The sequence below is a fragment of the Ctenopharyngodon idella genome, chromosome 8, assembly GCF_019924925.1.
Source record: "Ctenopharyngodon idella isolate HZGC_01 chromosome 8, HZGC01, whole genome shotgun sequence".
Taxonomy (NCBI): Eukaryota; Metazoa; Chordata; class Actinopteri; order Cypriniformes; family Xenocyprididae; genus Ctenopharyngodon; species Ctenopharyngodon idella.
This window is the reverse complement of record NC_067227.1, coordinates 29674732-29698948: the sequence shown is the minus strand read 5'-3', so window position 1 is coordinate 29698948 and position 24217 is coordinate 29674732. Positions and strand designations below refer to the sequence as shown.

General features: G+C 37.8%; 1 protein-coding gene across 3 annotated transcripts in view; it reads left to right on the top strand.

Annotated features, from left to right (window-relative positions):
• Window positions 1–227: 227 nt before the first annotated feature.
• The window catches only part of grm6a (glutamate receptor, metabotropic 6a), a 65721-nt gene continuing 41731 nt past the window's right edge, over window positions 228–24217 (top strand). For 2 of the 3 annotated variants that reach the window (XM_051904371.1, XM_051904370.1), the window contains exons 1-2: window positions 228–598; window positions 7645–8232. In XM_051904371.1, coding sequence (XP_051760331.1) covers window positions 7687–8232 — 546 coding nt within the window. In that variant the 5' untranslated portion in view covers window positions 228–598; window positions 7645–7686. The remainder of the gene's footprint in view (window positions 599–7644; window positions 8233–24217) is intronic. The other variant, XM_051904372.1, reaches the window with a different exon arrangement.

The following is a 24217-nucleotide window of genomic DNA, read 5'->3' as shown; positions in this document are numbered from 1 at the left end:
AAGCCTTTTTTTCACCACAAAGTAGCAACACATGCATTTTTCAGAATGTGACTCCATTTTAATAACGAATTGTGCTTGAGGTCCCCAGGAAAATATATTGTATAAAAGTACAATAAAAGAGATTAAAATAAACATCAACACTCCCCAAACTGAATATGAGGGGTAGAGTGACCAGCACAAACAGCATGACAGCATAGTGAAAAGAGAGAGAGAGAGAGCGAGAGAGAGAGGTGAAGAGAGACACACATTGAGAGAGCGATAGAGCGAGAGGAAGGGAGGGGAATCGAGCTTTTAAGAGATTTGATAGAGATTAGAAGCGGAACAGTGTTGAGAATTACTGTATGTTCGATATGAATCTCATTTCATGGTGAAAACGCAGCGCGAGGCGAGGACGCGGACAGAACTGCGGAACGCATCACTGAATGAATGAAACAATGGAAAAGAGCCCCGCGCTTTCTTTAAACAGGTCATAGGTGAACTAAACAAATGCCAAAATCTGCAGGTGGTTTGTGTGAGGCGTAATGTCTTCGAGGTTTGAATGAGAAGTCGTGGATGTCTCGACAGACTCCTGGAGAAAGTTCAACATCAGGATGAACAGGTAAAAAAAAATCGGACAATTATGTTTATGTTGTAAATCTCATTTTTTTTTTGTCGTGTTGTAAATCTTTTACACATGTCGTTCGCGCCCACAAAGTTTATTCGGTTTTCAGTCATTTTTTAAAGTATTCAAACATAAAACAACAGGCAGACAAAAGTGCCACGGTATTATCATGTTCTTTTTTCCTTTTTCCTTTTCTTTTTGTATGGAGTGGAGTGCTAAATTAATTCTATGGTGAATATCAATTATACAGTACCGTGTATAAATCAAGGTATTACCATGGTTTTGGACACTGCTATGATGATAATACTATAGTATTCCATAAAGTGCCTTAGAGTACACTGTAAATTCCATGCTATTTGAATATACTTAGGATATTATGCATTGTAGCATGAAAATGTTTTTTTTGGGGCAAAGATCCATGATAATAACATCTTTTGGGGGACTATTATTATGGTTAAATTATAGTATTCTTTGAAGTGCCTTGGAATACAGTGTGCTTTATGGTAAATGCATTTCTGGTAATCTTGCTTTCAGTATCATTATATATTATTTACCGTTATCTAATAACATCATGTATCATGGTACTTTTTTGTAAAGGTGAATAAGCAAGCATAACAGATTAGTTCATAAAGTATAAGAATCAAAGTTTTATATTATTTCAAATGCTGCTGATTTTTTTGCACATACTTTACAATGTTTGCCTATAGTCCACACAGAGCAATCTCAAGATTTTGAGCAAACATAAAGGCAAGAAATGGACTGAGATTGAATATGTTTTTTTTCTCTGTTGGGAAAAGTCTTTCTAATCATTTTATCAATGCATCTTCAATCCTGTATGGCTTTTGTTTACTTGATGTGCCTCTATTATGCAAATTTAGTGTAGTGAGCACATGATGTGTAGCATTTGAAAGGGCATGGTCTGCGTTAACATTAAAGCTTGCATTATTTCATAAATGTAGATAATTAAATAGGCCTTGACATGTCCATCATGGTTACACAAAAGAGAAGTTAAGTAGCTCTTGAAAACCATTGCAATATAGATGACTTTTATGCTCTTTTGTGCATTTATCTCCAAGCTCCTTTTATCTGCTTTCCATGTCCTGTAGGATGAATTCCTAGTTTCTCAATCCATGCTATAAAGTCTGTTGAGTCTCTTTGAATTACCATTGCAACAGTGAACCCCCTGTCGGCTGTGTCATGCTTCTGTGCATGAGAGGTCAGCATTTAAAAGTCTTCCGTTTGTGTGAACACAATGTCATATGTCGTCAGAGATGTTTGCAAAAAGTGTTGTAGCTGCTCCCTGTGCCCTCTTGCATAATGTCAAGAATTCACAATGTGTGATCTTTGTTTGATAATGTGTGTGCTCTGTGAGATTGCCCTAGAAAAATCAGCAAGAGTTCATGTGAAATCCTTCACAACAGAGTGCACTATGCAGGAGATTTTTTTTTGCCAATCACCTGAGTACGTTTGTGAGCGAACGCAAAGTTGAACGTTTTGCGAGCGAACGCAAAGTTTCTCGGGGGAACGCAAAACGTTTTGTGAGCGAACGCAAAGTTTCTCGGGGAAATGCTAAACGTTTTGCGAGCAAATGCAAAGTTTCTCGGTGGAACGTAAAAGTTTTGCGAGCGAATGCAAAGTTTCTCGGGGGAACACAAAACGTTTCTCGGGTGAATTCAAAATTTTTTGTGAGTAAACGCAAAGTTTCTTGGGAGAACGCAAAACGTTTTGTGAGTGAACGCAAAGTTTTTTCGTGGAAATGCTAAACGTTTTGCAAGCAAAGTTTCTTGACGGAACGCAAAAGTTTTGCGAACGAATGCAAAATTTCTCGGGGTAACGCAAAATGTTTTGCGAGTGAACACAAAGTTTCTCGGGGGAATTCAAAATGTTTTGCGAGCAAACACAAAGTTTCTCGGGGGAATTCAAAATGTTGTGCGAGCAAACGCAAAGTTTCTCGGGGGAATTCAAAACGTTTTGCGAGCAAACGCAAAGTTTTTCGGGGGAACGCAAAACTTTTTGTGAGCGAACGCAAAGTTTTTTCGGGGAAATGCTAAACGTTTTGCGAGCAAATGCAAAGTTTCTCGGTGGAACGCAAAAGTTTTGCGAGCGAACGCGAACGTTTCTCGGGTGAATTCAAAACTTTTTGCGAGTAAACGAAAGTTTCTTGGGTGAACACAAAACGTTTTGTGAGCAAACGCAAAGTTTTTTTGGGGAAATGCTAAATGTTTTGCAAGCAAATGCAAAGTTTCTCGGCGGAATGCAAAGTTTCTTGGGAAAAACGCAAAACGTTTCCTGGGTGAATTAAAAAAAATTTTTTCGGGGAAATGCTAAACGTTTTGCAAGCAAACGCGAAGTTTCTCGGTGGAGTGCAAAAGTTTTGCGAGCAAATGCAAAGTTTTTTGGCGGAACTCAAAACGTTTTGTGAGTGAACGCAAAGTTTCTCGGGTGAATGCAAAACGTTTCGCGAGCAAACGCAAAGTTTCTTGGCGGAACGCAAAACGTTTTGTGAGTGAACGCAAAGTTTCTCGGGTGAATGCAAAATGTTTCGCGAGCAAACGCAAAGTTTCTTGGCGGAACGCAAAACGTTTTGTGAGTGAACGCAAAGTTTCTCAGCGGAATACAAAGTTTCTCGGCAGAAAGCAAAGTTTCTCGGGGAATGTAAAAAGCGTTTTGTGAGTGAACGCAAAGTCTCTCGGGGGAACACAAAGGTTTTGCGAGCGAACGCACAGTTTCTTGGGGGAGCACAAAACGTTTTGTGAGCGATTTCTTGTGATGGTCATCTGTTGTATGTGTCAGTGAATCCAACAAGCATCTCATTTGTTATTTTATGATTCATGAGGGATTTCTTTGAGTCAACACAGCACCCTCGATTTGCCCTTTTGCCTGATGCGGACTATTACCTGTCATTTTATGCACCATTACATCACCAAAGTATGCACATGTTGGGTGGCATTTGTGACTGGGCCGCATTTTGCAGTGGCTCTAGCTTGTTTTCTGCGCAATGTAGAATTTGCTGAATTTCTTTTTGCCCATTATATCCTGAATGAACCCTCATATCCAGGTAACAAGAAGATGAATGGGTTTTCAAAATACCCCCAGTATCTGGTACAACTATTATAGACAGTCTATTGCAAAGACCCTCAGCTTATATCCGAACTGCTGACCTCATTATTGAAGAATGGTCCATCTTAATCCAGGTACAGTTCCTGTACGTGACACCCTCTTTTATGGCGGGTCACTTCGACTCCGTCTAGTCTATCATTTCAGAACAAGTTCTCTCAAACTTCTCTCCAACGGCTCCTAATAGATATCAGCTCCAAGATTTAGGTCTAATACGATGGAAAAAAGCCCCCAATGATTTGTTGTATTATCCATTATTCCAGCCCTTCATTTCTGAAGAGTGATCACATTATCTTGAGTAAGTATGTCACGCTGGGAATGACCTCACCATTTGTCAGCAGCCCAGACACCCGAATGGGCATTAATAGTTTCAGCTGATGAATTTTAAAAAGCATTAACAGGGCCTCTGTTCACAGACTACGAAATGAAATTGGGATTTTGGTTGAACATGAAAATATCAGAAATGTTTTTCGGCTGAGGGATTAAAGAAATTGTGATAAGAAATAAATGATTTTTCTTTTTTCTTTGCAGAGGCCATTCCTAATAATTAGGTTTCTACTTTAATTCAAGTCCTTAGAGTCAAATAATACTTAAGTTAATTGCATATACTGAAGGAAAAGCAAAGAAATTCACAGTGAAAGAAGAAATCTAGTATAATAGTCTGCTATTATTGACTGTCATACTAGCTGCCTCTGATGTGCAAATGATTTTGAAAGCGTTTTCCTCTCCCTTTGAAATGCCTCATAAACATGCTGCTTTTTATCATTCACTTGGGGCGGTCTTTTTCATGGTGGCTTTTATTGCTTGTTTACAGGTTGATTATTTTCTTTATATGCGATCAGCATTGGGAGGTGTCCTGTGAAAACCATTTGCCCTGTCTAAATGCACAAAGCGGTCTTGCGTTTATTTTGATGCCACATTACCGCATGCGTTCGCTGTGCCGTGAGCACCAAACATGCGAGGTCCTTCACAAACAGTGATTACTGTGATTAGATGATGCCACCATGGATTATTGAAACAGCCCATTATGTTTAACAGCTTCAAATGATGTTTTATCACCGTGAAAATGATATTTACCAGAGAGAGTGCAGGGAAGAGCTTGTCTCCTTCGATTACCGCCTAACGTTGTGCCTCTGCCACTTTAGTACCAGCCTGGAATCAAATTACTTCTCACAAGGAAATGAACCCACTTTCAAAACAATTAATTTGCAATATTAAATATGTCTTTTAATTTCAGAAGTAGCAATGGGGTGCTCTGGCACTTTACACATGCATCTTCAGCTCATATAAGGGTGATAACAGTAAGGGAGACTTATTTCTTTGCTCTAGATATTCAATCTGGTTTGTGTTAGCTGAATGAATTTAAAGGGAAGAGGAAAACCCTTTGGCAGTCAGGCCGAGAAGCTGGCGAAAAGAGCATGTGAAGGGTTTAGGATTTGATTAGGCTACTCCAAGCAAATGCAATATCCAGTTCCTACTGTAAATGCAATCAAGGCTCATAAGGAACTGGAACAGCAGCGTTCGATATTGAAGTTGCTTGCTGAACACCTGTCACTGAGTAGATGTTGAAGTTTTGAGCAAACGCAAAGCAATTGCAGCAAAAAGCAGATGCCGTCGCTACAGTGATGTGCTCTGGAATGCGATGTAAAATTTTCATCAAAATGTAATGCTTCTCTACTAAGAGGTTCTGAAAGCTGTCAGATGCAGCCCCAATGATTTATCCTTCCACTCTCGTACATAAACCATGGCTTGTGTTTGGAATGGAATTCTTGTGTACTGTTGACTGTGTACTGCACAAAAAAACTAGTTTGCTTTTGACTTTGGCAGTCTCATTCAATAATTAGTATGGAAGGTGATGCTAAAAAATCTTATATGAGGGTCACATTAAACCTTTATCGTGTTTTTTGCTACTTCTCAAATGCCTATTTAGTGCCCAAACACCAATGGTGCATTTATTATTTTTTATTATATTATTATTGTCAAAAAGTAGTGTATTTGGTTACCAATGGTTACCAACTTTAGGACCGATTTACTAAACAGGGCAAATTAGCATGAGATCTCAATTCCAAAAAAAGCGCAGATGGGAGTGGAAAGTTCTGTTCGACACGCAAATTAAAGAAGACAGACGCAACAGGATCATTTCCATAATGGCCAACACAATCTACCAAGAGCAGCGCAAATTAGCGTCTGGTTTACGACATGCTTTTTTTGGGTGATAAATAATGGCGCAAATGCCAGTAAATTGACTAGCGCAAACCTTAGTAAATCACCTTGCATGATTCATTTAAATACTCTCCTCCCATAAATTTTGCACCTGAAAGGAAAACTCCTACTAACGCATATGCAATAAGGCAAAAATAACGGTGTCCACGCCTTTTCAGCGCTAATTTTTCACCTTGTGTCTTTAGTAAATCCTGAGAGTAGTTTTTTAACACCAAAAGAGGGTTTGCACTGCTGCACCCAATTTTATATATACAGTGTGTATATATATATATATATATATATATATATATATATAATCTATACACAATCCTAATACACAATTTAATATATATAATTGCAATCAAGAAACTAAGACAGCCAGAAATATTAGTATTGTAATTTTAGTTTGTAATGTAAAATAAAATTACTATTATTATTATAATTATTATTAAATACTTGACTATTAATGTTACAGTAAATTTTTATAATAGTAATATTTCTTATTTAATATTTTTATTTAATAAATTATAATTAATAATAATAATTATTATTATTATAGTTGTATTTATATATAATCACACATTAATATATATATATATATATATATATATATAGTAATACTCTTTCTTATAAAATAATATTTTATTATTACACAATTTATATATATATATATATGCATGCATATAATAATTGTGTATTTAGGATGCATAAAATGCTTAGTATATGAAATTAATCTCAGCGGAGACATTTTTTCCAGTGATAGAAAAATGTCATCTCCATCACTACAGTATGAGACAAAATCATTAGAGACATACTGGAGATGACATTTGTTGATTCAGGAAAATGACAAATGTGACAGAATTCTCCTGTGATGCATGTATAAATAAACTAGTTATTTTATTTTCTGAATGTCTACAGGGACAAAATAGTCAAAATCATTGAAGAAGCACCATCTTGATTCTCATGGTGATTCATCCTATCTTTTTATTCATATACAGGTCTGTTCCTCTTTCCCCGATGGATTTCTCTTTCTTGCATCTCTGAGTAACTGTAAGATCATCCTATAGAGAAGAGCATTATTCTACACACTCTCATCATCAAAGTTAACTTTTCTTGTGTTGAAGTTTTAGCTACTGGCTACATTCTCTTTCATTGTTAGCTCAATTCCGTCTTTTCTCTCTCGCTGCTATCTGAACAAATTCAGTCTTTCATTGACCTTTGAACCATTCGGAGAGGCACCCATTCCACAGCTGGTCTAACAATCAGTACACATCAGAGCAGTTGGGATCCATTCCCTGGAGCTTCACCACACGCCAGCCTATATCACTCTCCATTCACAGTGTTTCAATGCAATGCCGTTCCCAGCGGATGCTTTGAGAATGAAACCTGTCTTCTTTAAAGCATATTGTATCTGCTTTTGTTTATGATGTGTTATACACCGTGCATGAATAGTTAGAGAGTGCTAGAAATTCAAATGACTCATTTTTTAAAGGTTTGGAAAAGTGGCACTTAAAAATGTTTTTATTTTTGTAGTGTGTTGCTGTTTGGTTGCTAGGGTGGTCTGGGTGGTTTCTAGGTGGTTACTTACTGACCCAGGTCAAACGGGCGTGCAAGACTTGCACAAGTTTAATATGTTAGAGGTATGGCTACATGATTAATTAAAAAGAAAATTGTGATATGGAAATATCCCTATTCTTCTTCATATTTTTGTTTTTCTCCAACAGGTTCCTCAGATAGTGGATGAACACTTACGTGTTTGATTCATCATGACGTCACACCCTCCTCCATTCTTACTGAACCATCAGGTCGGGATGTTCCGGGTTTTAAGTCACTCTACCACATGGCCACGCCTCTTGTGGATTCTGTGGGTGTGGCTAAGCCCGTGTTCATCGGTTCACCATCACTCGCACCCACATTCCATCAAAATCCCTGGGGACATCACCTTGGGAGGCCTTTTCCCAGTCCATTCCAGGGGTCCCGCAGGGGTCCCGTGTGGAGAAATAAAGAAAGAGAAAGGAATCCACCGGATGGAGGCCATGCTGTACGCACTGGACCAGATCAACAGTGACCCAGAACTACTGCCCAACATCACACTAGGGGCCCGGATTCTTGATACATGTTCCAGGGACACTTACGCTCTAGAGCAGTCTCTGACATTTGTCCAGGCTCTCATTCAGAAAGACACGTCTGATATTCGATGCTCCAATGGAGAACAACCAATCATACGCAAGCCTGAGCGTGTGGTGGGCGTGATAGGGGCGTCCGGCAGCTCCGTGTCCATCATGGTGGCCAATGTCCTGCGGTTGTTTGAGGTGAGAACACGTCTACATGTGTGTGAGTGAGAGAGTGAATATATTGTACCTACCAGGGTAATGCAGAATTCTGGATCTATCTATCTATCTATCTATCTGTCATTCTGTCATTTGTTTGTTCTGTCATTTGTTTGTTCTATCATTCGTTCATTTTTTCTTTCTTTCTGTCATTTGTTCTGTTGTTCATTCTTTCTTTCATTCTATATAATTTGTTCTGTCGTTCTATCTATTGTTCGTTTTATCATTCGTTCGTTCGTTCTATCATACCTTCTATCGTTTGTTCTATTTATCAACTGTTCTATCTAACATTTGTTGTCATTCTATCATTCATTCTGTCATTCATTCTGTTGTTCTATCATTCGTTTATTCTATCTATCGTTCTATCGTTCGTTCTGTAGTTCTATAGTTCTATCGTTTGTTCATTCTATCTATCATTCATTCTGTCGTTCTATCGTTTATGTCGTTCTATCATTCGTTCTGTCATTCTATAGTTCTATCTTTCGTTCTATCATTTTTGTTTCGCTTTCTTTCTTTCTGTCATTTGTTCTGTTGTTCTTTCTTTCTTTCTTTCTTTCTTTCTTTCTATTGTTTGTTCATTCTGTCATTCTATAGTTAGTTCTATCTATCGTTCGTTCTGTCGTTCTATCATTCATTTGGTCTTTCTATCATTTGTTTGCTCATTCTATCATTCTTTCTGTCGTTCTATTATTCTATCTTTCGTTCTATCGTTTTCGTTTCGTTTTCGTTCTTTCTTTGTCATTCGTTTTGTTTCTTTCTTTCTCTTTCTTTCTATCTGTTCATTCTGTCGTTCTATCTAATGTTTGTTCTGTCGTCCTGTTTATCGTTCATTCTATCTATAATTCGTTTTGTCATTCATTCTTCCTATCTATAATATGTTCTATCTATTCTTTGTTCTATCTATGTATCTATCTATCTGTTCTTTCTTTCTTTCTTTGTCATTCTTTCTGTCATTCTGTCATTTGTTTGTTCTGTCATTTGTTCGTTCTATCGTTCGTTCGTTCATTTTTCTTTCTTTCGTTTGTTCTGTTCGTTCTTTCTTTCTTTTTATTCTATCTATCGTTCGTTCTGTCGTTCTATCTATTGTTCGTTTTATCGTTCGTTCGTTCTATCATACGTTCTATCGTTTGTTCTATCTATCACTTGTTCTATCTATCATTTGTTCTGTCATTCTATCATTCATTCTGTCGTTCATTCTGTCGTTCTGTCGTTCTATCATTCGTTTATTCTATCTATCTATCTATCTATCTATTCTTTCGTTCGTTCTGTTTTTCTATAGTTAGTTCTATCGCTTGTTCATTCTATCGTTCGTTCTGTCGTTCTATTGTTCATTCTATTGTTCATTCTATTGTTCATTCTGTCGTTCTATCGTTGGTTCTGTCGTCCTATCGTTCGTTCTGTCATTCTATAGTTCTATCTTTCGTTCTATCATTTTCGTTTTGTTTTCTTTCTTTCTTTCTTTCTATCGTTTGTTCATGCTGTCATTCTATAGTTAGTTCTATCTATCATTCTATCTATCGTTCATTCTGTCGTTCATCATTCTTTTGCTCATTCTATCGCTCATTCTGTCGATCTATCTATCTATCTATCTGTCTATCTATCTATCTATCTATCATTCTCTCCATCCATAAGGCTTATTAAACCTTAAAACAAATTAAAATAAAAAATATAACTCTGGTATGTATGTGTATTTTCTTCAGCTTACAGTGATTTCGACATGTTCCTGGATCAATATCTTTTTTGGTCCTGGAACTACAATCTGGAATACTTGGAACGACAACAAATCAGCCTGATTTTATAAATAATTTTAGGAATACATCAGCATTCATTTCCTTTTGATTTTAGGGGTAGTTTTAGGACTGTGTTTGATAGTCTGATTGTCTGGTTTTCACATTGACCCTATAGTTTTCATTCCTTTGTACACCCTTACCTTAGTGTTTGCCCCATCCTGCTTCAAAATGGATGCTTGACAGGATCTCGATTCCTACGGGCCAGGACCTGGTTTTAATTGACAAGAAGGATTAGAGAGACCAACTAATGATGTTGTCGGCCTCTAGCTCTCTGGCAGGCTTTTGAATATTAGTTCTGCTTTGTCTTAAATCCAGCAAGTGTTTAGGCTGATTCTGATTCTATGCAATTGTTTTTTACCAAACTTTCAATCCTCAAATGATGTTGCAGTGGTAGTTTGTGCTGTTCGGTGCAGCAGTCATTAATATTGCGTTATGCGCTTGTGGAATTTTAATGGGAAGGTTTGGAGAATTCGTGCCTGGACCGCAGTAACACTGGGCTGACATTACAAAGCTCCATGTGTTGTGGCGACAAATGTTTCATCTGCATCTTGAAATGCCAACCTCCCATGATGCTTGCCATGGTGGGGGAAAGTATCATTGCATATCATATTCACTTTGAGCAGCAATTATATTTAGTGATCCTCATCCAAACATGCAGAGCTTTAAAACCCTGTGATATATAACTAAATTAGCTTTTAAACCACACATTGTTTGTGCATCATATGACCTCTTATCATCTCAGCCCAATAATAGTTGATAAAAATGTAAATCTTGCATATGCATGAGTGAACTTGTGACTCAGTGTGTCCAATTTGCTTGTCTGGAAAACTGGTGAGTGCATTGTTGTTGGATCAAGCTCAATTTGGACGAAGATTAGAGAGCACATTTGTGTAATCAGAGTTTTTTGTGTGTTTTCTACAACAAAAGCATGGAGAAACAACTACAGCGAGAACCGAACAGCTTGGCAGGGACTAGGTTGTGATTGGGCATTATTGGCAACCGCAAGCATTTATGATCAGAATTCTACCCACAACAAAGCACAAAACCCGTGCACATTTTTCCTTTAGCAAACAAAAGCAGGGGGAGGTTTAAGCAAGTGCGAACAACTATTCTTTTTTCATCCTGAAACGGCTCCAACTTCCTCCCGAGAGGGTCATTCTTGGTGGCTCCCTCATAGTGCAATATAAGGCTCGTCTGAGAACACATGGCTTCCTGGCATTGGACACCCTGCCCGAAAATGAGAGAATCTCTGTGACGAATGGTATGATTTGCTCCCCTGGTGTAAGCTTTTTTTGAGAGGGCTATCTCGCTCCCTATATCCTCGGGTTCCACAAGACTCAAATCCCATCCTACATGGTTCTTATGTTTGAAGCAAAATGAGAAGCGGACATATTGTTCTCAGTGCATGTAGAGGTTTTTTTTCCTTTTTGTAAGGTGAAATGGGAAATTGATTTTATGAGAGTCGACCGAGTGACAGACTAATAAAGCTTTTTTTAGCTTTTATCTAATGGAACAAGACAACAGAGTCAGAGGGATTCTATATGCCTTCTACGCTTCAGTGTACTCTGGTTAAGACCTCAAGAGAAGCTGTTTTGAATGTCATAATACAATTTGAGCTCCCTTAGCCCATCTGTGGTGCATTACTGAGCTATAAAGTGCCCGTACTTCATTTGCGAACAAAGGCCGTGATGATCGCCGATTGATCTGAATAGATTTTCTTTGGCAAAACAAAAAAATGTTCAAGAGAGACGATTGGGAAAGAAAACCACAAATGACATCTCTTTAATATCTCATCTGATTCTTCTAGGCAGCAACGGGAGAGCAAATTTCTGCTTTGCTTCTGCTTAGTCTGCATATCATAGATATGAATTTAACCATTTCTCCAAATGATCTGAGCTGAGCTGAGCTCTGTACACTTGATATACTTAAAAATGGACTCCTTTGTGTCTATTTTTTATCAAAGTCCCTTTAAAGGAGGCCCTTGATTATGATTTCACTTTTTTAACTTTAGTTAGTGTGTAATGTTGCTGTTTGAGCATAAACAATATCTGCAAAGTTACGATGCTTAAAGTTCAATGCAGTAGAGTGTTGTTACCATGCCGTAATTTATGCCGGACTGCTTCACAAACAAGGGTCAATTCAACGCTGGATTTGCACAAAAGATTAATGAGCTCCACAGCAACTACATATATTTATCGACTAACCATTCAGAAATGTCCAGTTGCATTCTAAAAGTTGTAACTTCTTCCTGAGTCTCTCCATCAGTGTCCGACTCCGTTTTGAACAATGTAAGGCTGAACACCGTTACTGACAATCCTCATTTTAGCTGCGTGAGATTCTCCAGCTTTGTTGTTGTTGAGCAACCGAAGCAAGAGCTGTTAAAGCTCCGCCCTCTTCTGGAAAGGGGGCTGGGAGCAGCAGCTCATTTGCGTTTAAAGGGACACACACAAAAACAGTGTATTTTCGCTCACACCCAATTAGGTGCAAATTTGACAAGCTATAATTAATGATCTGTGGGGCATTTTAAGCTGAAACTTCAGAGACACATTCTGGGGACACCAGAGACTTATATTACATCTTGTAAAAGGGTCCCATTTAAGTCAAGACATTTCACTCGGCGACCATCATTAAAACGCCTCTCAGGCAGCTGTTTCAGTCATGCAAGTGCAGCTCCTATCTCTTTGTATTGGGAAACATCAAATTCTCCAAAGCTGTTCACCAAGCTTACGATTAAATTTCATATTGAAATCACCAATGAAATCTGACAACGGTCTCATAAATTTGGTTTCTAAATGCTCAAGTCATGACAAAAAAGTGCTTTTTTCCATGCTGGACCAGTCAATGCGCATGTGCGATCATATGCCACGTTTCCACCAAAATTACCCGGAACAATTTGTCAGAGGAACTTTTTTTCCCCAGACCTATTGCTAGCTGCGTTTCCATAGCGGTCTAAAGTACCGTGAAGATAGTCCGGTGATGTAGGACTGCACGCGACTTTCCAGTTCCCACTGGATTTCGTTCTTCGAATTGTTGATTCGAATAGCAAACAATTCTTACTGCACGCACTGCAACAGACTTTACAAAAATTATGGTTGAAATAAAATGCTGCATGGAGTCAACCAATCAAAATGCTGCGTGAACTCAACCAATCAGCATGTTCAGTGCCCAAGTCCCACCCCCGAAAGTTCTGAAACTTTGAAAAATAACTACCTAGCGAGCAGGTACTTTCAGAGGGGGAATTTTTTACCTGGAACTTCATTTAGACCCTGGTTCCTGCAGCCGAAACACACCGAGTACCACCCCAAATTCCTAGTTCCTAGGTAAAGTTCCTGTGGTGGAAACGCGGCTATAAACGCGCATCTCAGAACACTGACTGTTTCTGTAGGAACCGGAGCTTCTAACGGCAGCTGCAGTGACACAATGACCAAATGGCGATTGGCTCTTTTATTTAGAAGGCGGGACTATTCCGCCATTTTGTGTGTTGCGCTTTTTCCCCATTCATAGCAATACGGGTGCACCGTCATTGTATATCTAAAGTCTTAGATTTTATTTCTCCAAATTAATTTTAGGGGAAGCATCTGAGATGAATTTGAGTGGGCATTTGGAACAGCGTAGCAGACACAAACCTGTAATGTCAGATTTAAAGCGATCGCATGAATATCAAGGCCTTATGTGTTTATTTGTAATTGATCAAAGAGAAAATACAGCATTATTGTTCCTAAATCCAGCATTTCCAGTTCACAGTTGTCATGGAAATTCTGTAATCTCATTAACAGGGCCATTGCTAAGCCCCTAAGTTGATTTCTGCCCTTGTCAAATGCATATTTACATGTTTTAGGTGATCCCATAAGCTGGTTATGACAAGATATCAAAATCATCTTTGTATATTCTCATATTTAACTATGTATGGTATACAAAACATGAACATGAAAGTCAGAAATGCCCCCAAACTAGAAAAATCACACTTACAGAGAATATAATAAATGAGGCACTGGTGAAACAGGATTTTTGCCCTAATAATAGCGTAGTTATGACATTGACATATTTTTTGGACACAACCTAATGATAATACCATGATATTCTTTAAAGTACCATAGAGTATAGAATGTAGTACCATAGTATATTAAAGTATTATGGTTTCACAATCTGATTCCATCTCAGTACATTATGGTAAGCATACACTAAAAATGGTGTAGGATTTACTTTAAAACAATTTTCACTCTCTCAAATTTCTCAAACAATTACAAAGAAATAGCAAGTGACTTTTCCAATAATCTTTGTTTCATTTACAACTTTAAAAAATCATTTATACAGTATCTAGATCAGGTCACGTTGTCCATATTCACAATGTGTCTCTATTGAATCTTTTCCAAATTGACTGAAATTCAAATTTCATTTAAAATATACAAAAACCATGAAGTGCATTTCAATTTCACAGGAAGTTATCCCATTGTGCTTTAGTGAATGACAGAAAGGTGTTAGACAATGGGCTATGTCTGTGGGGACAGCTGTCGGTAGCCAACCCTCTAATTAAACACATGTGGAATAAAGTCTGAAACGAATGTGGAACAAAAGCAGAGGTACAGTGGATCTTCATTAAACGAACCTTTTTGCGTCTGTATGATGAGGGGCACAGCACCACCGCGAGTGATTATTCCAGTCTACAGATTGCTCGCTGAAGCGTGGACAAAGGCTCGACAGCCACCTCTTTCCATTTATCATGTTTTTGTTGTTTAAATATGCTTGGGACAGTTTCAAACCGCCATTTAGCCCATGTTTTGCATACGAAAAGCCTGTTGTTTTGCTGATGTTTTTACACAGTCGATCATTAAAATGTGTTTGATGTGTCAGAACATCATGAAAATATCATGAGACAGATTGTGAGCACAATGCTCGAGTTCTGGAAATTTCTTTGATGTTTGTGATGCCAAACACCTGTCATTTGCGGACAGTCTTTATGTTTATTCAAGTCTTTATGTCAGGAATGAATGTGTCCCAATTCGCATACTTCTGCTATGCACTGAAAGTATGTTCTTTGCTTATGATTGTAAATTACATGCAATAGCATACTTAAATACTACTCTTGCTATTTCTGCAGTATATGCAATAGTATATCTATTATGCACATTATGCACATTTTCTGTATGCAGTACTTTAGTACCTGCATGGTCTATTTGTCAAAATGTGCCCAAGCTAAATTTTTTTTTTTTTTTGACTCTTTGCACTGACAAACTTCAAGATATTTTTACACAAACTTGTATTAATTATGCAAAACTATTGTTTTCATTTAAGGTCATTTGACAACATTGTTACTATACAACCCGAATCCCAGAAATGTTGGGACGTTTTTTAAATTTGAATAAAATGAAAACTAAAAGACTTTCAAATGACATGAGCCAATATTTTATTCACAATAGAACATAGATAACATTTTTACAATTTTATGCACAACATGAGCTCATTTCAAATTTGATGCCTGCTACAGGTCTCAAAATAGTTGGGACGGAGGCATGTTTACCATGGTGTAGCATCTCCTCCTCTTTTCAAAACAGTGTGAAGGTGTCTGGGCATCGAGGTTATGAGGTTCTGGAGTTTTGGTGTTAAAATTTGGTCCCATTCTTGCCTGATATATGTTTCCAGCTGCTGAAGAGTTTGTGGTCGTCTTTGACGTATTTTTCTCTATAGGTGAAAGATCTGGACTGCAGGCAGGCCAATTCAGCACCCGGATTCTTCTACGATGAAGACATGCTGTTGTAATAGCTGCAGTATGTGGTTTTGCATTGTCCTGCTGAAATACACAAGGCCTTCCCTGAAATAGACGTCATCTGGAGGGGAGCATATGTTGCTCTAAAACCTTTATATACCTTTCAGCATTCATAGTGCCTTTCAAAACATGCAAGCTGCCCATACCGTATGCACTTATGCACCCCCATACCATCAGAGATGCTGGCTTTTGAACTGAATGCTGATAACACACTGGAAGGTCTCCCTCCTCTTTAGCCCGGAGGACACGGCGTCCGTGATTTCCAACAAGAATGTCAAATTTGGACTCGTCTTTGGACACTTTTCCACTTTGAAACAGTCCATTTTAAATAAGCCTTGGCCCACAGGACACGATGGCGCTTCTGGACCATGTTCACATATGGCTTCCTTTTTGCATGATAGAGCTTTAGTTGGCATCTGCAGATGGCACGGCGGATTGTGTTTACCGACAGTGGTTTCTGGAAGTATTCCTGAGCCTATTTAGTAATGTCATTGACACAATCATGCCGATGAGTGATGCAGTGTCGTCTGAGGGCCCAGAAGACCACGGGCATCCAATAAAGGTCTTCGGCCTTGTCCCTTACGCACAGAGATTTCTCCAGTTTCTCTGAATCTTTTGATGATGTTATGCACTGAAGATGATGAAATTTGCAAAGCCTTTGCAATTTGACATTGAGGAACATTGTTTTTAAAGTATTCCACAATCTTTTTACGCACTCTTTCACAGCTCTGCCCATCTTCACTTCTGAGAGACTCTGCCTCTCTAAGACATCTTTATTATAGCTAATCATGTTACAGACCTGATATCAATTAACTTAGTTAGTTGCTAGGTGTTCTCCCAGCTGAATCTTTTCAAAATTTCTTGCTTTTTCAGCCATTTGTTCCCCCCGTGCCAACTTTTTTGAGACCAGGCATCAAATTTGAAATGAGCTCATTTAGTGGATAAAAGTATAAAATTTCTCCCTTTAAACATTTGTTATGTTATCTATGTTCTATTGTGAATAAAATATTGGCTCATGTCATTTGAAAGTCTTTTAGTTTTCATTTTATTCAAATTTAAAAAACGTCCCAACATTTCTGGAATTCGGGTTGCATATCTGAGTAAAACAGCTTCTTGAACAAGAAAAACAGTAGGGCTGGGACTTGATTTTGTCGACCGAGAATTGATTGGATGGTTGTGGTTTATTTTGATTAAAGACTTATGAGGCACATGAATTAAAAAAAAAAAAAAAGATGCGCATGGATAAAATATTTGTAATAAATATTGCAATATTATATTAAAAAGCAAGAATTGTCAATTTTGATTTCATGGTGACTTTAATAAACACAGTGTATGTTATAAACACAGTATTTTTAGTATGCATTACATTCCGAACTGTTAATATCTAGGTAAATCCATTACCTTAAAGGATTAGTTCACTTTCAAATGAAAATTAGCCTAAGCTTTACTCACCCTCAAGCCATCCTAGGTGTATATGACTTTCTACGACTCAACCAGTCGTAATCTGGGCTTGGTTTAAATAAAAGCTTTTTTTGGAAATTTTCAATTCTGAAAATTACAGTATATTCTTGTAGCATGATGTCCTGTTATATGTCAAAAGCTCAGGGAAAATTTGATCCCTTTAATTATTAGGTTTATACTGTACATTTAAAAACTGCTGTGACAGTATCATCTGTGCATTCATCACCATTTTTCTACAGCTGAAAAAATTAAAAATAGCACAGTCACAAACTCTTCTTCTCATCCGCAAGGGGTAGAGGCTTGTGTTAGCCAAACAAAGCATGCATGAATGCACACTTCGAAATCCATCCTGGCACCTTTGGCACATTGCTGAACAAACTATAATTTGGGATGCACTAATTCTAATCTCACATACTGTTTAGGACAGATAGTATGTGAATTGGGATGCAGCATGTGTTATCATTTCTGTGTTTTTAGCTCTGTGTCCTGATGCAAGATTCACAAGAGGGGGAATATCTTGTGCTTTCCACAGTCAGGGCGAACGCGATCACAGCCGAGTTAAATGAGCTTTTACTTCACCCCACGGAAATGACTCTCTCTGTCAGACGCTCACTTTAAAGACAGCATGTCCTTCCCGCTTAACAGACAGATCTATGAGCATGCACGGACCTTCAATGTAATGCAGTGCTTCAGAGAGCATGCTGGGAGTCATACATGTACACACAAATCTCACGTCTTTCTCTGAGTCGCTCGGACATCTCTTTCTCAGACGCGCACACACATACACACTCTCATTTGGATTACAGAGCAGTCACAGACCTTCCAGTGAAAGAGCCACATAAGCCCCGACAGACCGCATGAACTGCAGTAAAAATCAGCACTTCAACAGTGCAGCAGTTGCATAATTGTGAATGTCGTTTCTGTGGCCATTCTAGCTGGATGGGACACGGTAGCAAACCACATGTTTTTTTAATGATAAGACTTAGTGCTTTGGCTCATGAAACAGCTCCAGGTACTCAATTTTTAACGGCTCATCTTTATGTGGCATAAAACTCTGCAGAGATCTCCTGCTGACTCTTAGTTTTATGGGGCAGAGACCCAGATGCTTGTAGAACAGAGGAGTTTGCCTCTCGCCAAGACAAACTGATTATAAAACAATAGAACAGTGAAATTCACGGTATGTGGGATGGGGGACCTTTTTTAAACTCAACATGAATATGTTGTTTTTTTATAGACAACTAATGTGTTTCTTTAAACCTCATGCCTAATTAGGTGAACAAGCAAGAAAAAGTAGGAAATTCAAACAGGATTTATATTTCAGTTTTTTTTTTTTGGACCCCTGAACTCCCTTGAGATACATTTTTAGTCTGACTAAAACTCATCACAAATTATTTAAAGGGGGCCTATTATGCCCCATTTTACAAGATGTAATATAAGTCTCTGGTGTCCCCAGAATGTGTCTGTGAAGTTTCAGCTCAAAATACCCCACAGATAATTTATTATACCAGGTTGTAAATGCACATTTTTGAGTGGAAGGAAAAACATGCTGTTTTCGTACATACATCTTTAAATGCAAATGAGCTTCATTTGTTCAACTCATGCCTCGGATTCTCTGCTAAAAACAAACAAAACATCTGTTTTGATTATCATCTATATCGTGGCCATGCTCACGTGACTTTGCAGTTCTTCGTCATCGTGAAAGTTTTTTATTTGCATGCATTTTAAAGCCATATCAGTTTAAACTGATGATATGATATGTTTTTTTGTTTTTATTGAATAACTTAAAGCTGCAGTCTGTAACTTTTTTTTGGTTAAAAATGATCCAAAAGTTTTTGAGCAAGTACATAACCAGCCAATGTTCAAAACTATCTCCTTACCTTAGCCCGATTCACAACGGTAAGCTTGTAATAATGTTTTCTAATTCGGGTGGTACTGGTGAGTTTCTGCGGGAAATTCGAGCATGTTGCCGTTTGTCTTTGCATCATTACGTCACATCTGTTTACATAAAGAATGAGTCCCAGCTAGTAGGCTATATTATGTGAGGATGATGCAGGTGATAGATCATTTATAGTCTTTTCTCACAGCAGCTGCAATAATTAAACTTATCATTTTGATGGCGGATTGTATGGTATGACAAATTAACGTTAGAGATTAGACTGTACAGAAATTGACATCTACAGGTAACGCTAATACACACTAAATACACGTAGTCACACAATGCTGATGTTGTTAACATTAACAATTTGAGAACAAATTATAACAATAATAATAATTTGTACAGTTTGATGTTATATGAGCTAAGCGATCGGTAAATGTAATTACCATTGGTAGCGCAATTTATTGTAATGCTTTTTTCTCAGTTGGTCAGAACAAAGTTGGTCATGTTACTTGACATGACATTTTCCGGTGAAAATTCTTATTTTGGTCATACTTCCAAGACTACAATCTGTGATTCCGAAGTACAGTATCCACCGGTGCGGTTACTGACAGCCACACATTCTCAAAACATTAGATTAATCTGTGCTAAGGAGCCGTGCCAGTGCACAACCCACGTGAAGATGATAATTCTGCAAATAACTGCAATTGCAGGTTTCAAACAGAGATGGCGATAAAGAGGCAAAACTTACGGTCTACAGCTTTAAGTAGATTTAATAAGAATACATTACTTGAGTGCTGCTGTTATATGCTCTGGCGAGGAGATAAACGTGTACAGCTCACTCAGGGGAGGAGCTAAGCTAATAGGGCAAATTCCATCACCAGTTGTGGGCGGGGCCTGATCCAATGTGACGTCACATTGGAGCACGTTCCTGAACGGGAAGTCACTGTTTCAAATTTTTGGGGAAAATAACAAACAGAGTGGATGGAATTTTACCACAATAGGCTGGTTTTGTGCACACACTGCAGACACATAAATATGTTGAAAAACAATATAAAACTGAAATTTGCATGATAGGTCCCCTTTAAAGTGTTTTTTAAAAAAAATCTTTCTGAAAATCAAAAGCAGTCTTCTGAGAGCGTGGTTTTGCTTAGACTTGAATGTGAAGATGTTCCAATGGAAACAACATAGGTCTGATATGTACTCTGTGCAGAAGCTCAATTGCATGTGCAATTGCATAATGCAATGCAAATAAAAGTGTTAGATACTGAAATATCTCCATTTTGCATGCACTTCCTAAGAATGAAGACTTACGCTGGAATTGATATGGAAAAAACAGATGCCATTGTTACTGTTCATATCACTGTATCAAGCGCTGAGGAAGCCTCTGGAGCTGAAATTCAGATATTGTAATGGGCGCTTCATTTCCGACACGCACTGTAAGTGGTAGACCAATCAAAACAGACTGGGCCGTCTGACCAATCGGAGCAGAGTAGGCTCTCGACAAAGGAGGGGTTTAGATAGACTAAATCTTTGAATGAACAGTGTTTAGACTCTTTGAAAAATGAGTGATGTTGCAATGTATATCATGAGAAAATTAAAGTGTTTTTTGACTTTTGATGCATGCAAATCTATTGTAGGAGACCGACAAAACAAAATTATGAACCTTTAAAATATCATAATAGGGGCACTTTAAGTTTGCATCTGCATTTGCATACTTGCATAAAGTGTATTTAAGGCCTTATTCAATGCACCAAGTAATGTACAACACAGCCAAAAACATCCTCTACAAGTATGCAGATGCATGCTTTTTGTACCTACTTAACCTGCAAGATTTAAGGGGCGCTATAGCGTTCCTTTCAAATGCATGTGCCTCGTTTTATTATTTGGGTACAGTAGCTGCTATAAAAATGTCAAAAGTTTATCTTTACAAACTTAATATAAACTTTACAAACTTTCTCAGCATGATTTTCTTCGAATTATGACAGTTCAGCTGAAAGAGAAAACTGACTGCAGAAGATGACAATTTAATGCAGTGGTTCTCAGTTGGCTTTGCTCCAGTATCCCATATTTAATGTAGTCCTTTTCTTATACCTTGCATCACAACCTGTCCATGTTGCCAATATTAATAACTTATAGAAGTGATGAATGAATCTGCAGCAAATACAGCCGAGTTTGAACAACAACATTTACTGTAAGCATTTTCTCCTCTATTTAAAAGTTGATAAGCTTGTTTATTTTGCTATCCTAAATATGCAGAATTTAGCATAGGTTTTTCCTTTTCGGCTATCAGAACAGACTTGCAACCCACCAGTTGAGAACCACTGGTTTGATCCACGTTTTTGCACCCCTTGCAGCAAATCGTTCTTGCATTGTAGCATAAATTGTCTTCTGATGTGTAAAATTGAGCTTGCGTATTTAGAAGTGTTTGTGTTAAGTGTGTTTCTGGCCTTAATTACTCTGTCTTTGCCCTGAGCCATTAAACCGAGTCTGGGGGTCTAGAAAACACATCAGGCTCTTAGCTGCAAAATTAGAGGACCTTTGGTACAATAAGCTGCTGGCTTCCATTCAGAAAACTCAAATTGAGTCTGTAAGAGAAAGTGAAAGCAAATCACTAGGGCAAATGTTTGACAGGAAGAGTTTTGAGGACTGAAATCACTTTGCAAGGTGCATATATGAGCATTAGTCATTTAGAAATTGCATGCAATGGGTCAATGGAGAGATTATATTTTGATTTAAGATTGCTACAGGTTTCTTTGTGTAAAATAATCATTGCATTAGTTGTTCTAAAGAAACTAAGTGTCTACAGGCACCTTGGCTGTCAGTTTCCTCTAATTGCCGTTATTGTGAGTTAAATGGTCAGTAATTGCACTGATGTCTGTGGCAGTTAATTCAAGTGAGAAAATTGTGGCTATTTTTTGTTGAACTTAAGGGAATGCTTTTGTGTGAACTTTTTTGTGTGTCAGATGCTATTATTATGCATTGAGACACTGAATTATCAAGCTGTCAGCAGTACAATTTTCACTTGCCAGTGTAAAGTCCATTGGTTTCTCCTTATTGAACGATGTTTTTGTGTGAAATCACCCTTATATTAGTTGCATAGCATGCTTAAAGGACGATTATGGATTCTGTGACATGCTGTTAGTTTTAACTTGTATCAGTTTTTTAAAGGTGTCCTTGATTATGATTTTACTTTTTTAACTTTAGTTAGTGTGTAATGTTGCTGTTTGAGCATAAACAACAACTGCAAAGTTACGATGCTCAAAGTTCAATGCAAAGGGAGATATTTTCTTTTACAGAAATCGCTTTTTTAAGGACTACAACAAACGGCTGGTAGGGACTACAATGAGCTTTTCTTCCTGAGTTGGTGACATCACAAACCTCCAAATTTACATAAACCTTGCCCACGGGAACACACAACAAAGGGGGTGAGGCCATGTTGGGCTGCTTTAGAAAAGAGGAGGAGTTGTTGTAGTAGAGTGTTGTTACCATGCTGTCATTTTACGCCGTACTGCTTCACAAACGAGAGTCAATTCAACACTGGATTTGCACAAAAGATTGAATCAACTCCACAGCAACTACATGAATGTATCCACTAACCATTCAGAAACGTCCTGTTGCATTCTAAAAGTTGTAACTTCTTCCTGAGTCTCTCCATCAGTGTCCGACTCCGGTTTGAACAATGTAAGGCTGAACACCGTTACTGACAATCCTCATTTTGGCTGCCTGAGATTCTTCAGCTTTGTTGTTATTGAGCAACTGAAGTGAGAGCTGTTAAAGCTCCGCCCTCTTCTGGAAAGGGGGCCGGGAGCAGCAGCTCATTTGCATTTAAATGGACACACAAAAAACGCCATGTTTTTGCTCACACCCAGATAGGGGCAAATTGGACAAGCTATAATAAATGATCTGTGGGGTATTTTGAGCTGATACTACACAGATACATTCTGGGGACACCAGAGACTTATATTACATCTTGTAAAAGGGGCATAATAGGTCCCCTTTAAAATAAAATAAACAAAAGAAAAGAAATGCATTTACAGTGGAAGTCCAGGTAAAATTATATCCAGTATTTCAATGCCTGTTATGATCATGTGAAGCCAGTAAACACGTTAACCCTTCTCTGTTTACACAGAGGAAAATCCAAACAAGGGCATTATGTCAGAAAACACACCAGAAGTTCATCCGCCTAGAACAGTCCCACCGCTTAAAGGATTATTACAACTTTGCAGCTCAAAAAACACATTTTTGTATGGAAGAATTAATATAAGTGCTTCAGCAAAAAGCTGCACGTTTGTGCTTTTAAAACTTGAAAAATGCCCTCTTGACTTCCATTGAATGTTCATTTATAATTAATGTGGGTTGGATTTTTTTTTTTTTGCTTGTTTTTTCAAACTGAGGGATGAGTTGAAATTATTTCTGTGGTAAACGACAGCACGGCACAGATGCTGTTGAAAGAGCTGAACTTGTGTTGAACCTGGAACATTCCCTTTAAGGAAATAAGCTAAAAGCTCACCTCATTTCATGCCGGGGAAAGCATTTGCTCAAATATTCTGGAATAGTGTGTCAGATTTGGTAAACCTATATGGTAAATCTGTCTCTTTCTGCTTCCCTCCGTCAAGCGAGAGATTGATAACTGTCAGTGTTGAGTCACACTAGAGGAAGACCTTCAAAACATGGTCTATCCAGGGGACAGAAAGACATCACTACGATATCATAGTAAACAAATATTATGTTCAAATATTGAGGTGACATATAAATTCACAAGATTTAAAAGTGCTTTGTGAAAATACTTTTTTGGTTTTATTTATAACAACTGATTAATTCAAGCAATTACTAACCATGAGTTACACCATTTTTAATAAAATTGATAAATGAGTAGCAAGTTGCGTTTTTATAAAACGAGAGTATGTGATTTTGTTTTAAGATTATTTATAGCAATAAATGTAGTCAAGGTCTTATTAACCATGAAACTTTTAATTTAATATCTTATGTAGTGTTGGTAAATTTCACAAGCTTAAAAAGTGAAGTTTTTGATAAACATGTTGTTCAATTTCTTTATCAAATGTTTGTTTGGAG